Source organism: Cottoperca gobio, chromosome 2 (assembly GCF_900634415.1).
Source record: "Cottoperca gobio chromosome 2, fCotGob3.1, whole genome shotgun sequence".
NCBI lineage: Eukaryota > Metazoa > Chordata > Actinopteri > Perciformes > Bovichtidae > Cottoperca > Cottoperca gobio.
The window spans coordinates 9,608,109-9,621,787 of record NC_041356.1 but is presented as its reverse complement, the minus strand read 5'-3'; the positions used below and the strand labels follow the sequence as shown (position 1 = coordinate 9,621,787).

The 13,679-nt window shown below is 46.6% G+C and overlaps 1 protein-coding gene across 1 annotated transcript; it reads right to left on the bottom strand.

Moving 5' to 3' along the window:
* Window positions 1-2,780: 2,780 nt before the first annotated feature.
* On the bottom strand, window positions 2,781-11,014 carry xkr6a (XK, Kell blood group complex subunit-related family, member 6a). Its single transcript, XM_029452074.1, has 4 exons — window positions 9,910-11,014; window positions 6,072-6,268; window positions 4,990-5,407; window positions 2,781-4,829 (listed from the first exon to the last, which is right to left on the bottom strand). The coding sequence occupies exons 1-4, from the start codon at window positions 10,494-10,496 to the stop codon at window positions 4,325-4,327; spliced, it is 1,707 nt and encodes a 568-aa protein (XP_029307934.1). The 5' UTR covers window positions 10,497-11,014; the 3' UTR covers window positions 2,781-4,324.
* Window positions 11,015-13,679: the final 2,665 nt, after the last annotated feature.

Sequence of the window (13,679 nt, the reverse complement as noted above, 5' to 3'; positions counted from 1 at the left end):
CATATAAAGGTATTTACAATCAAAATGCCAACCACGAGAAAATAAAAGATACTTTTGCACATCGAAAATTTCTAGAGCTACTTATTTTTATTTTTTTTTCCAAGCTGAAGAACACAGTAGAAAAGCATGACCCCGACAAAATAAAAGCTCATGATCTTATAGATACATCCACGTTAAGGTTTAGTTTGACCCTGCCCTGTGCTTATAGTATCCACACCTGAGTCAAACCACTGAAATCCCCCTGACTCGTTTTCTGTGATTGTGAGTATTTGTGCCAAAACAACCGAATCTCTTCGGTTCTAAAAAAGAAAGGATTTCAACTGTTCAGGTAGAAACTGCTCTGAGATCAGAGACACTTCTACTGAACCATGTTGAGTCATGATCATTTCACAGCTCTGGACCAAGCAAGTAAAACTTTGGCAAAAAGAAATAAAAGCATTACTGACGCATACGGCACACACACACACACACACACACACACAGACACAGACATACACACACACACACACACAGACACACACACACACACACACACACAGCCTAACCACAGGCCTCATATGCTTTGCAGACCCTGATAGTGGAACATTTACGTGTTTATCCAAAGAATAATAAAATAACTTTCTGGTTTTACTTTTTACAATCGGATGCACATTCCTCTGTCGGGAGGTTGCATCCATCCTGGTTATCCCCTCACGGTACATACATTACACTGCCCCCCCCCCCCCCCCCCCCCTCAACAGACAAACTTGAATGTGAATTAAGTCCATAGAAATGATATGCAAGGTTATCAAATGATCGTAAACAAATGTTTCACATCAACACTTTCTTCCCTAAACGTTACAGGACAACAGTGATGTGGTGTTTTTTGAAAAGGTTATCCGAGCCCAGAACCTTTCTGTCTGTAACCTTGCATAGCTGTGGATGTGTAGCCGTACAATAACACTGACTGGATTGTTCCTACAGAGCGGGCCTGGCTAAGGCTCGGGGGTTTTGAGTTAAGGAAGAAAAAGTTTCATTTGTAGCGTGCAGGCTCGACTGTAGCGTGCGGATCCAGGATGTATTTGACCAAATAAAACAAAATGGCGACAGTAAGTAGGTAAGATACCTGCAGTTTGACTATGAGGCTACAGCTGAGTCTGAATGCCACACATGAATACTCGAGTACAGAGAAGGAACTGTAGTTTTTGGTTGTGTCAGACCTGATTTGTGTTAAACCTGATCTCTGATCGGCTGGAGCTCTGGGTGCAAAGGGGCCATGGTTTGGGTCAAAAGGTCAGTGCTAGGGAGAAGCTAGTGGGACAGCTGCTCAACATAAATCTCCCTTTAACAGTCCCAGAAGCACATACGAAGCTGTGACTCAAGTCTCTGCCCACAAATCTAAAACATTCATGCAAGAAAGTCAGGAAATGTCTGATTCTATTCACTAAATGTCACTTTTTTTTTTGCGCGCTAACACCGTAACACACCAAACCCTTAATATACAGAGTGTACCAACATTTAGCACCACCCTCCTAAACCTCATCTTAAACCATGACTCGTATATATCTTTAAAAAAAAACACTTGTTTTAAGCGGATAAGGCTTTGTTGCTTTTATGTGTCGCTGTCAGAGGAGGTGTTGCTGCTCTTCTGTCCACTGATTGAATTACACAATCAATCTGAATGTGAAAGACTCTAAACATATTTGGCTAAATTCTTCATACCACTGTAACCACGACGATACAAAAACCATCCAGCTTTACTCAATAGCACCATATGAATATTGTTCCCAAATTATAAAGGGGTGAGGGATTATTGGACATTAGTGGAGTGTGTTGAAGCGGTGAGGTAGGGACACATCCCTTGTTACTACTTTTCACTGTGTGTACTGAGCACAACTCCCTGCTATAGAGGAAAACCCTGCATGTGTGTGTGTGTGTGTGTTGTGAGCGTGTACTAAGCACATCTCCTTGCGGTGGAGACTTGCATAGCTTCTGCAGGACAGGAAGAGCAGTTGTCCGTTTGGCAGAGCCTTGGCCGACAACTGAAGGCATTACTCAAGTTGCACCATAGAATTCAAAGGGACAATCTGCCCTTATTGCACCATAAGTACGTGTGTTTTATATTTGCACCATATGAAGTGGGATTAGCAGCCAATTGACTCTGTAGCTTGAGTGTGTTGCACCATATGATCACCGATGCTGCTAATGTTGCGCGATCGCACCACGGAAAAGTAATGTAAGGGATACGTCAACATTTGTCGTCTCCTTTTTCACATTTTGGCTGAAACAAATGATTATTTTATTAATTATTTAGTCTATAACAGTGGTTCTAAGGGTTAACATAACAGGACTGTTTACAGGTCTACTGATAATGTGCCTCTTGTGACGTCACTTGAGTCTGTCGGGGCTGAAGACTCTCGTTTTGAGGCAATTAGCTTCTACTCGCATAACACACTCAAATCTCCTGCCAAACTGTTGGTAGTCTCGTTGCATTGTGGGTAATGTAGGCACCGGGTTTTGATAAGGAAGAAGAATACTTGGAATATATCTCTGACTCTGCTGCATCGACTTTAATCTTTTTATTTATACTATCCAGTGTGAGTCAATGCTAAATCTGTGGAGGAATGTTTGATTTGATTACTGACTCATTTTATTATGTTCATTTCATTTAATCGTTGTCAGTAAGTACTAAGTTTTTATTTCAGCACTCATCTTAATTCTTCTCCACTTTGACTCACCTGGATAAGAAAACTAAAATGTTGTCGTACCCCTTTTTAACACTTCTTTACGCGCTCTCAGATATCTTCTCTTCCGCCTGCTTCACCCTCTTGGACAGCAGCTATAATAAGAAGCATGTGTGTGTTCATCTTTTGTAAGCGCACCATCTGAACTCTCTGGGTTTCGCCGCTGACATTAAGACTGGAGAGAAGTTGTGCCGTGTGAGATAAAAACCCCTGTCACCACCTTCCACTCTACTCGCCGCCACGTGGTGTTAGCGTACAAACAGACGAGCCGATGACTGATATCTCGGCTCATTTGTTGTCGCCTGCCAATGTAACAGCTTGGATTACAGGGATAAACAAACCAAATACTAACTAATGAGCCGTGCATCACAGCTCAGCCGTGGGTGGCTTTGGAGGTGTAGATCTTGGACTTGTTACAGGAGGAGGCAAGTCATTGAAAGATGTGATGACTAAAGCCCCAAACTGTTTTATATCAGCTTCACTGGCTGTTCGCGCGGGACAAACCCGATTAAGACAACACACGCGGAAAAATATAGACATCAAAAAGAATTAGTCTTGCTCTGGATTGTGATTGGAAAGAGATTTGCACTTTGACTAGCGTACATGTAGCATTACAATCATCCATCTGTCCTCAATAGATCTTTAGCTCTAGCTCCGTGCTAACACTTTAGGGTGTTGAGTGCCTCTTGGCAATTAGCATATGGCCTGTAGATTTGTATGTTTAACACTGTATATCAGGTAATATCTCTATTATCGAAGCCAATGTACTTTCCTGTTGAGGCAGGAGACTAATTATAACACTAATTCTTCCAATACACCGTCATTACAAAGTGCACGCTTCAGTGTTATCATTCTTAAAGGAATAGTTTGACATTTGGGGAAGTACGACTATTCGACTCCCTGCTCCCTAACCCTAATGAGTTTCCCAAAGTGTCAAACTATTCTTTAGTTTAGTTTAGATGCCGATACCCTCTCTGTCTCCATCTTTCCCATCATGCTCTCCCTGGTAACCTTGTCAACCAGCCCCACAAACCGATGTGTCCAACTGCTTTGTCCCCAGACGACAGCAACATACAAAACATCGCTTCTGCACATATAAAATATATACACTACCTTTTGACTAGACGAACAACATGTGCACAAAGTCCTTTATTAAAAGTGACGTTTGTTCTTTCTTTGACTCTTTTTATTCTACTGAAACCCGCGAAAGTGTGAGCGACGCAACGTGAACGGCATGCGGTGGTCAAAGACTCCAGTGCGCTCATCTTTTACATTTTTTCATCACAGCGGAGAGCGAGCGCGTCGTTTGAAATCAATGAGAACAGATGAACAGTGATCAGAGGACTTGGAAATAGAGACGGAGAGAGAGGTTTGATGAAGCAGCTTGTTGAGTCATGGCCATGGGACTCGCAGGTTGCCCGCAAGGAATGTGTTTGTGTGTGTGTGTGTGTGAGTGTGTGTGTGTGAGTGTGTGTGTGTGTGTGCATAAAAGTGTGCTTTTGTGTCAGTGTGCTTACATCAAGTGTGACGTTGTGCGAGTGAGAATGTGTCTCTAAATCTGAACATACACGTCTTTTTATGTTTGTGTGTTGGCGAGTGTGTCAGAGTGAGGACTCGTACTGCAACAGTTCATACAGCAGAGGTCCGTCACGGTAGCGGATGCCCACAGCGGCCGGCGTTATGTACTGCAGGATGTTTATAGTCCTCCGCAGGCGCCTGTCTACGTAGTGGGCGTCCCATGCTGGGTAACGCTTCCTGGGCATGTCGATCTTTATAAGCGGGCCTTCGGGCTTGGAGGTGATGGGCGCCGACCTCACCTGGAAGACGGGAAGACACGACTCGGCCACCTCCTCGTCCGTCTGTGACTTGCTCATGTGGGCCGGGGTGGGCGGGGCGGTGGGCGGGGCTGACGGGGGCAGGGGGAGCCCCCAGAGCAGCTGGGCGCAGCAGGAAGAGGCGGGGCTTGGCTGGAGGTGGGCGGTGGCCGGGTGCAGGAAGCCGTAGTACAGCAGCATGACCAGGACGCCGCCGGCGAAGGTCAGGTAGACACCGCACAGCGCCGGGACGGCGTAGGAGTCGGTCAACACTGGGTCCCTGTAGGCGTACCTGCAGGATTGTGTCGACACGGGGTGCGAGGGGAATTATTTTCTTCCCTCGACTCTTCGTTTGAATTCTTTTTAGCTGCTTTGCTTTGCACGGGGTGGATAAACTTTAAGGTTATTCAGTGATGGATTTATGTTTTGTAAATGCAGATGTAGTTACTCACCACAGCCCAGTGAGGATGGTGTTCTCGGCCAACACCACGATGTAGTACGTCACCATTCTGTACCGAGTCCGGCCCTCCTTCACGTTAAACCAGCAGAAGATGTAGACGATGCCGACCACCATGTTGAAGAGCACCTCCTCCCACTTGGACATACAGAAGTCGGTGCCTCCGTGCACCACCCAGAAGGCCATTGCGCACCAGTGGACCACCACAAAGATGCCGAAGTAGATGTGGAAGAGGGAGGCGAAGAGGGCAAGCGAGAGCACGCGGGACGAGATGGTGAAGAGGCGCCAGAAGAGGTGCAGCAGCGCGCCGCGGTAGCTCATGCTGCGCTGGTCGTCACGAGAATCTCGCAGGAGTTTGTGGTAGGAGGCCAGAACCCAGGCGAGAGACAGGAGGGAGCCCAGGGAGGAGATGCCTACAGAGAGTGTCAGAGGTACAGAAGGCGAAAAGAAGAACAGCGGAGGAGGATGTGGATGTTTAATCAATCAGAGCAAAATAGAATCAAGATTCGTACGTTATGACAGGGTGAGTCAATGAGGGTGTTTCGTGTGAGCACACCCTTAAATAGGAAGCAGTGTGTGACACGACATTTGGTAATGATGTAGTATGACTCATAAGTATGATGCACACAGCTGCTGTGTGCATCCACCCCCTGTACTAGTCACATATTTGCATTAAAGTAGAAAGTGTCCCTAAACTCCAGAGTGATGGGGCTGAATAACACCAGTGGGTGTCCGCCGGTGTTACATTTCCTGGATGAGTAAGGACGAGGAGGACGGTGGAGTTTGGCTAGCACATCCACCAGACACCTGCGATTGTACTTTCCTTCTAGGACTACTAGAACAAAGAACACTGTGTGCACCATCTGCAGCCACAAATTACCAAGCATGATGTGTGCAAATTGCTAATTACTGTTTGTGCAGCTGTTGATTTGTATGCGCTTTGTAGGCGACACAAAAACCTGGTGTTATGTTTGTAAAGGTGGCAGGTAGTGTTCATGTATATGTGGTTTCCTTTGCTTTTTCAGACGCCCGGTGCAGTGAAGCCGGCCCGTCCAGCGTAACGTGTGCTCCACCTACACTGCAGCGTCTCGGCTCGGTTCTCCTGGATCATGATGCAGAGCTGCAGGACCAGCTGCGGCGCAGACTCCAGGAAAGTCTCCAGCAGCCGCAGCATGTTGACGTCTGCGTACTCGAACATCATGGCCCAGTACCAGCGCCGCTGGTGCTCCTTCTGCCGCCGCGACATGATGCCCAGGTACAGCGTCCTGATGTACCTGCAGGGGGTCACAGGAAAGATTTTTATTCTGTTGCGTGTAACCTTTGTTGTAAGAAGTTTACTGATACTACTACTAGCCCTAGGGATGCAACTAACAATTGTTTTCATTATCAATTATACTGTCGATTCACTTCAATATGATATATATATATATATATGCATTAAAAATTACTTTTTAAATGTATCTTTTCAGTCATTTTCTCAAACAAAAAAGCCAATAATGATCTTCTCTTCATCATGTATGATAGCACCTACTGAACTTGTACTATAAATATTTCCAGGTTTCTTTATGTTGAGCCGTGACAACATTCTGATACACACATACTGAGATGCTTTCTAGATGTTGCAGACTACAGCACATGTGGGTGGGATGTAGCCAGTGATTTAAAGGATCATGCCTGAGGGCACTTGGAGTGTGTGCGTGACTGTGTGTGTGGATGCACGTTCGTGTACATGTATGTAATGAAAGCCTCCTGCCTCCCTGTGAGTGCACTACTACTATACTACGTGCAGGAAGTTGTCGCGTGTGCACCTACATTATGCACCACTCTGCATGTACGTGCCATCAGGTTTGAAACATACAAGCTTAATTCACAAAACATAAATAATGCACCGTCCATAGGAGGATGCCTTCATGTGCACCACTCCTATCTTAGACAGACTTAGTCTTGCTTCATGTAACGCACAGTGAGGACAGAGTTTCTGCTAGACACGGGCGCCGATTAAACTTGTGACCATTATTAAAACATACAATCTTAAATAAGGTAATCATCAATCATAAACTCCCCCTGCATAAATAAAGGATAAATAATAAAACGTATAGCAACGTGTTCTACGATAAAATCCTATATCGTCCCATCCCGAGTTTGGGCAGAGCCCTCGGACCTAATCTTCTCTCGCTGCTACAGTTCAGTCGTTGCCTATCTGCTCACACTGGACTCTCATGGCCACATTCACCTTGCTGTCCTGATAGCAAGGTCAAATGTAGGACCAGGGTTACTGAAATCCAGTAGCTCAGTGGGTCTGAGACCTGGAGATTTGTCCTGTCAGAGGAAAAACCCTGCCGACGATCTGTGACGGGGGAAAGACTCTAACTGGCCGAGCAGAGCAGCCGTCCACCCTTCTACCAAAGGATGAGTGGCAGGCTAGCATCAGGTTGTCTTTCTACTTTCTATTGAGCACATTTGCAACTCAAAATGTGGGGGCGGCTGCTAGAAAGGCTCACATCAGGTCTGGCTTAGTGCGGAGGCCGGGCATGAGCAGGCACGTAGGCTACCAATCACAGGGGCGCTCCTGACTTATTAACAATCTCGTGGCACAGTGAGAGGAAAACTCTCCATCCTTCACATACATGGCACGTGACAGTCCACTAAGGGTGGTCTGATGCCAGAACAGAGTTTACTGGTTGTGGTCATATCATATCACCCCCCTCTTAGTCCACGTATTGGTTGTTTTGGTGTTTGTAGACCAAGACTTCTTCTTCTATGCTTTCGTCATGCTGAACGACTTGTTTACGAGCCCATCTCTGGTAAACACGAGATTTAAAGTGGAGCTTTAGCATGTCTTTATTGTTTTTTGTTGGTTAACACATGACTGAGCTTGCTTAGCTGTGCCGTATGTTATTTAATTATTATTATTATTATCATATTCTTCATGTTAATGCTTGTAAACAAATCATTTAAAGCCAAATTAATGGATTATGTAGCTTTAAAATGAGACACAAACACCAAAATGATGTTTGTCCTTGACTCAAGAACAATGAAGGATGAATAACCAGCATCATCTTTTTTCTCCTGTTAAATCTGTAAACAGGAAGTCCTTGTATTTACGCTCCGGTTAAGGATTGAGGTTTTACCGTGCAGCGTGGCAGGCGACCCTGACAGACACTTAATGTCTTAACATAGAGGGATGTGGTTTCATACCATATGTACCGAATACAGTGGATCTTCCACTCTCTCTCCTCTCAATCTCATCCCTTTTCCCCTCCCCCCATTTACCCATTGTGTATGTGCAACCTCCTCCTCCATCCCCACCCCTCCTCCTCTCGACAGCCTCTCCATCTCTTAAAGATCTGTCTCAATCAGGCGGTACCATTTCCTCCGCTACAAACATCCCCACTCCCTCCCCTTCTTCTTCTTCTTCCTCCTTCTCCTGCCCCTCTGCTTCCTCCAGGTGGGAGAGTCCATTCTCCGGGCTGAGGGGGTAATTACTGGGTGGGGTGCACGGAGGTAGAGGAAGGGTGTGTGTGTCCGTGTGTGTGTGAGGGCGGATTTTAACCCTACAACCGCAGAGAGACCGAAGTAAGAGGAGCAGAGTAGCACAGCAAGATGTAAACACACACACACACTAACATCACTCTACTCTCCCTGCTGCCCGCCCAGAGGCAAGTGGACACCATTAAGGAGTCTTCTTGGAGAGAGAGGGGTGGGGAGGGGGAGTGAACACTGTTCTTGCAGAGAGGGCTATAGGGCTGCAACTAACGATTCTTTTCATTGTCGATTATTTTATCAATTAGTTTGTTTGTCTATAAAATGTCAGAAAATTGTGAAAAATGTCGATCGTGTTTCCCAAAACCCAAGATGACGTCTTCAAATGTCTTGTTTTACGTGAAATAAGAAGCAAGGAGAGTAAATAACCGACAGTTGCAATATAAATATGTGTGTGTGCGTGTGTGTGTGTGTGTGTGTGTGTGTGTGTGTGTGTGTGTGTGTGTGTGTGTGTGTGTGTGTGTGTGTGTGTATCAGAGCAAAATGGTCCATGTGTGTTTTTTTATTTTCTCCTGGCAGTGCTTTTAGTACTACAATTAGCACCTACTTGTGTGTGTGTGTGTGTGTGTGTGTGTGTGTGTGTGTGTGTGTGTGTGTGTGTGTGTGTGTGATGTGTTGCCAGAAGCGCAGATGCTTTTCCTCTTTGTACTCTCCATGCATGCTGACACTCATGGGAAGGGCCGTGACACCGCTTTTCCACAGGTCACACAAAAGCACATGCACATACACATTCACACATACTAAAATGTGCACACACACACACACACACACACACACACACACACACACACACACACACACACACACACACACACACACACAACCCTGATTTCCCTGTTCTTCAACTAAAGTGAAGGACCCTGACTGAGACACTGTCCATGGTGCTGAATGCATTCAGTACCATGGACAGTGTCTCAGTCAGACCCTAACAACACGCTGTGGATGTGACTTATTATCTTTAGTTTTAATATGTAAAGGCTTACTGTAGTAACACTATACAGTACAGAGTGTCAGTGACTTTCACTTTTCATAAGGTGACCCAAAAAAGAAAAGAAACACTCTGGGAAAGTGGGATCACTTCCTTCCTGACTGTCTCTCTTAATATATGTCTGTAATTCCCAGATAGTATCAGAAGTGATGGGGAAGTCACATGGTTCCTCTTGTTCTTCCTCTCCTGCCTGTCAGTGTGAAGCATGCGTCGCTTTCTTCTAGCTACATAGAGGAGACAAGCCACTCTACCCATTAGCAACATTGTGTGTGTGTGCGTGTGTGTGTGTGTGTGTGTGTGTGAGAGAGAGAGAGAGAGAGAGAGTGTATATGGAGATAAAGGGGGTGAGTGCGGTGACAGGTTAGGATCAGGTGTGTGTTGTACCTCCACACTTGTCCCAGCTGGAGGATGTGTATGGTTGCCTGCCACAGCCAGATGGTGGCCAGCTGCAGGCGATCCTTTCCGGGATAAAGGCACCCCAGAGCCACCGCGCCCCGCTTGGTCAGCCCCTCCACCTCCCCGAGCCCCCCGCCGGTGTAGTCCTGCACGAACCAGCGGAAACTCAGTATCTGCACCAGCACAGACGGCACCAGCACGAAGAAGAGAGTGAGGCCGAACCAGAGGTAGTCCTGCCTCTGGTAGTAGTCCATTGCGAGGCACAGGTCCGTGCCAACGTCCCAGAAGAAGACGAGGAGGGCAAGGATGATCCAGAGGCAGTCCAGCCACAGCTGCTCCCGGGGCGGGCAGTGAGTCTCCCTAATGCCGACCCCTCCGGGAGTCTGGCCCCCGCCGAGCAGAGAGCCGAGGCATGCTGAGCGGCAGCCCCAGTAGCAAGCGGAGGAGCGGCAGCACATACAGATGTGTATCGCTGCAGCGTCGAGCGGCTCCTCGGCTTCAACATCGTACAGCTGGGCGAAGCCGCCGCCGCTGCACCCGATCCCGGCTTTGCCGCCGTCCGACTGCGCGGCCATGTTCCCCTTCCCGCTCCTGCCCTCCTGTGAAATGCACGACAACCGCACCGTGGTGCTTTCTCGCGGGGCGCGGATACCACGTCACTTCCCAGATACCTGCTGTCCCCTTCCCTCTCGCGCCGTGGCGACTGCTGTGTCTCTTTCCCGCTCGGCGCGCGAGGAGCCATCAGAGCCAGCGGCCGCGCGACGGCGTCTCCACTTCTTCCTCGTGCAGTCGAGACACCGCCACCGGGCCAGAGGAATCCGTTCCCGTTCTAGTCCAGCAGCCCTGCATCATCCCGTCCTGCGCACGCGGTCATCTAGGGCGACGGGAGGCTATGACGTAATGCATCTCCCGCTGTTCTTAAGACGCGTGAGTGAGTGTGTGTGTGTGTGGGCACGCACCGGACACCAGACTCAAATCACGGCTCGTGCTTCCTGTTCAGTCAACCAGAGTACCCCCGACTCCTGCCTCTCATCCCGCCCGCACTCAAGCTGCAGGTACCGGGTATCCGCAGCAGCCTATCCGCTCCGCTCCTTTCCGCAGCTCCACTCCTCTGCAGCTCCAGAGTCCCCACTCTTTCACTTTCTCTCTCACACTCCGCCCTCTACCGGATAACAACCTAAACTCCCCAAACCACATCTGCACAGGGGCGTGCGCACGTGCACGCGCACCACAATATAAGGGTCTTGCAATACGGTGTACGGGGTGATAGTTTTCCAATGAAATAATCTAGTTTCCTCCGTCTACAAGAGGAAGGAGGAATGAGATTTCCACCGTGTGACATTCAGCTCTCCATCAATCATCATCCTTTCCTTAATCCATATCCTAACTCAATATTCCCCCCCACACATCGCTCTCTCTGCACCCCTTTCCTTCTCCCTCACACTCTCCATATCTCCATCATTCCCTCCAGTGGGCTGACTGCCATGTGGCTCTGCCAGCTTAATCAGCTGTAACATATGTGTGTGTGTGATCCCTGCTAGGCAAGCAGGGAGATAGAGAGGCGAGGATTTAGTAATGTGAGAAACTAGGGTGGACACTGTGTGTGTGTGTGTGTGTGTGTGTGTGTGTGTGTGTGTGTGTGTGTGTGTGTGTGTGTGAGTGAGAGGAGAGGGGAGGAAGTGAGGGTGCTGGAAAGCTGAGAGGCCGCGGATAGAGAAGAGGGATGGATTTAGGAATTAGAGGAAGGATGAAAGGAGTGTGTGAGAAAGACAGAAAAGAGGATTCACTCTCCAAAGGATGAAAAGATTGACAGGAAGAATGCAAGAAAGAGGATGACTGAAAGATTTAGGGAAGGAAAGGCCATGACGGAGACAAAAAAGACACATTTGAGGGATGGAGCCTCACAAACGAAATGATGAGATGATTTTCTGTGGGAGTCAGGGGAGGAAAGGGATGAAATGAAGGAAAATATATGGATTTAGGAGTTTTAAGGAGAACGGGGGACTAAGTACGTTTTATTTTAAAATGATGGTCAGAAGGAGGAAACATTAAGGAAAGGATTCAAGCGTCAGAAGAGGCATGGATGGAAATATACAGAGATATTCTGTGCACTTCTTCACTTCGGATTCCTGATAAAAAATAATCAGAAATGTCATTAAATTAAAGTGGAATGCACAGGCTACTTCACAACACACACACGCACACACACACACACACACATGCCTAATTTATTTTCTCGAACCGCACACAGAAATATGCAATCATGCACTGCATATCTTCATCGCACACGCACTTGCTCCTCGCTCTCAGAAGCACGTTTCTGTGCAAGCACTTGCACTTTTTTCTCTCTCTCTGTCCACTGGAGATTAGCCTCTCTGTTGTCATGACGACCGTGTCTGTGCGGCTGAAGGGCAGGGAGAGCAAGTTGTTTTATATATGCGTGTGTGTGTGACAGTGTGTGTATGTGTGTGTGTATGTGTGTGTGTGTGTGTGTGTGTGAGACAATGAGTGACATCCACACTGGAGTCATTCAGCTACAGCTTTGAGTGTGGGCTTTCTTTCACCCTGGCACTTTGACTTAAGGCTAATTGCACCAAATATTTAAATAATGAAGAAAAATATGATTGAGCACCTGCAGAGGCATGTGACAGCAGCACACTGGGGAGATGTGTCATGCTATTTCAGCTTTTTAATCCTTTATGTCAAAGTGGCACATTTAACACATTAACAATATTAAAATCCAAACAAATTAGAGATATTCTTCTGATTTATGACAGTAAATATGCCACAAAAAGCTCTTGCAGAACAGTACTGGAAGGAAAACCTATAAATGATATAAACACACACTAAAAACAAAACGTTTTCGTGAATCATAGGTTCCAGCTGCAGGCTGCACTGTACCATATTCATCCTAATGAATGAGCACGAAACACCTGCTGTACGTAAACCTCAAGAGATCGTAGAAAGGATCTTGTTATATATTATTGCCATATGTTTAAAATGCACATCGAGTTCCAGGCTCTTCCAACAATGCAACATAGCCACGGCTGCGACGACAAAGCGAGATAAGAACAACACAAATATGCAGAAATGTGCAGCTTTGTGGAAAAAGTCCTGAGTTTCAGTTTTTTAACAAACCCAGAATCAATCGGAGACAAATTGGGGAAATGTTGGGGAAATACAACCAACACACACACGCTTAACTGGAGCTTTATTTCTTTATTTGGCTCTGAATAGAGATCCCTCAGTTGAAGATAATGTGAGCACAGTAGGGAGGACTTCCACCCTCTAAATAGAGTCTGACAGTCGTGGAAAAGGCATTCAGAGGAAGTCGTAATCCCACTATGTAAAAAAAATGTTCTGATTAAACCGCACACCACACTGTGTTTGACATGATGGTGGGACTACTTATCTTTATCATCAGCTTATTGGTTCATGAAGAAGAGATACACAAATGTAGATCTTTAATAACAGGGCAATGAAATACATTGTTGTGCTATCACAGAATCATTATAGAGGCATGTCACGTCATTCCATCATCTTTTAATTCAGCTTACAGCAGCAGCTTTATACTTTTTTAACTGGAAATGTATGTGTTGCCATTTAAATGCTTTAGCAGTGTAAGAAATCTACTTCCAGGCTGTTATTTGAGTTTGAAAGCAGAAGGTCTTTGTGGGGTTTGGAGTTAATCAGTCAAGAAGTGCCAGTCAATGTATCCACAGTTGGTTTTTGCAGAATATTCCTGCATTAATTAAACA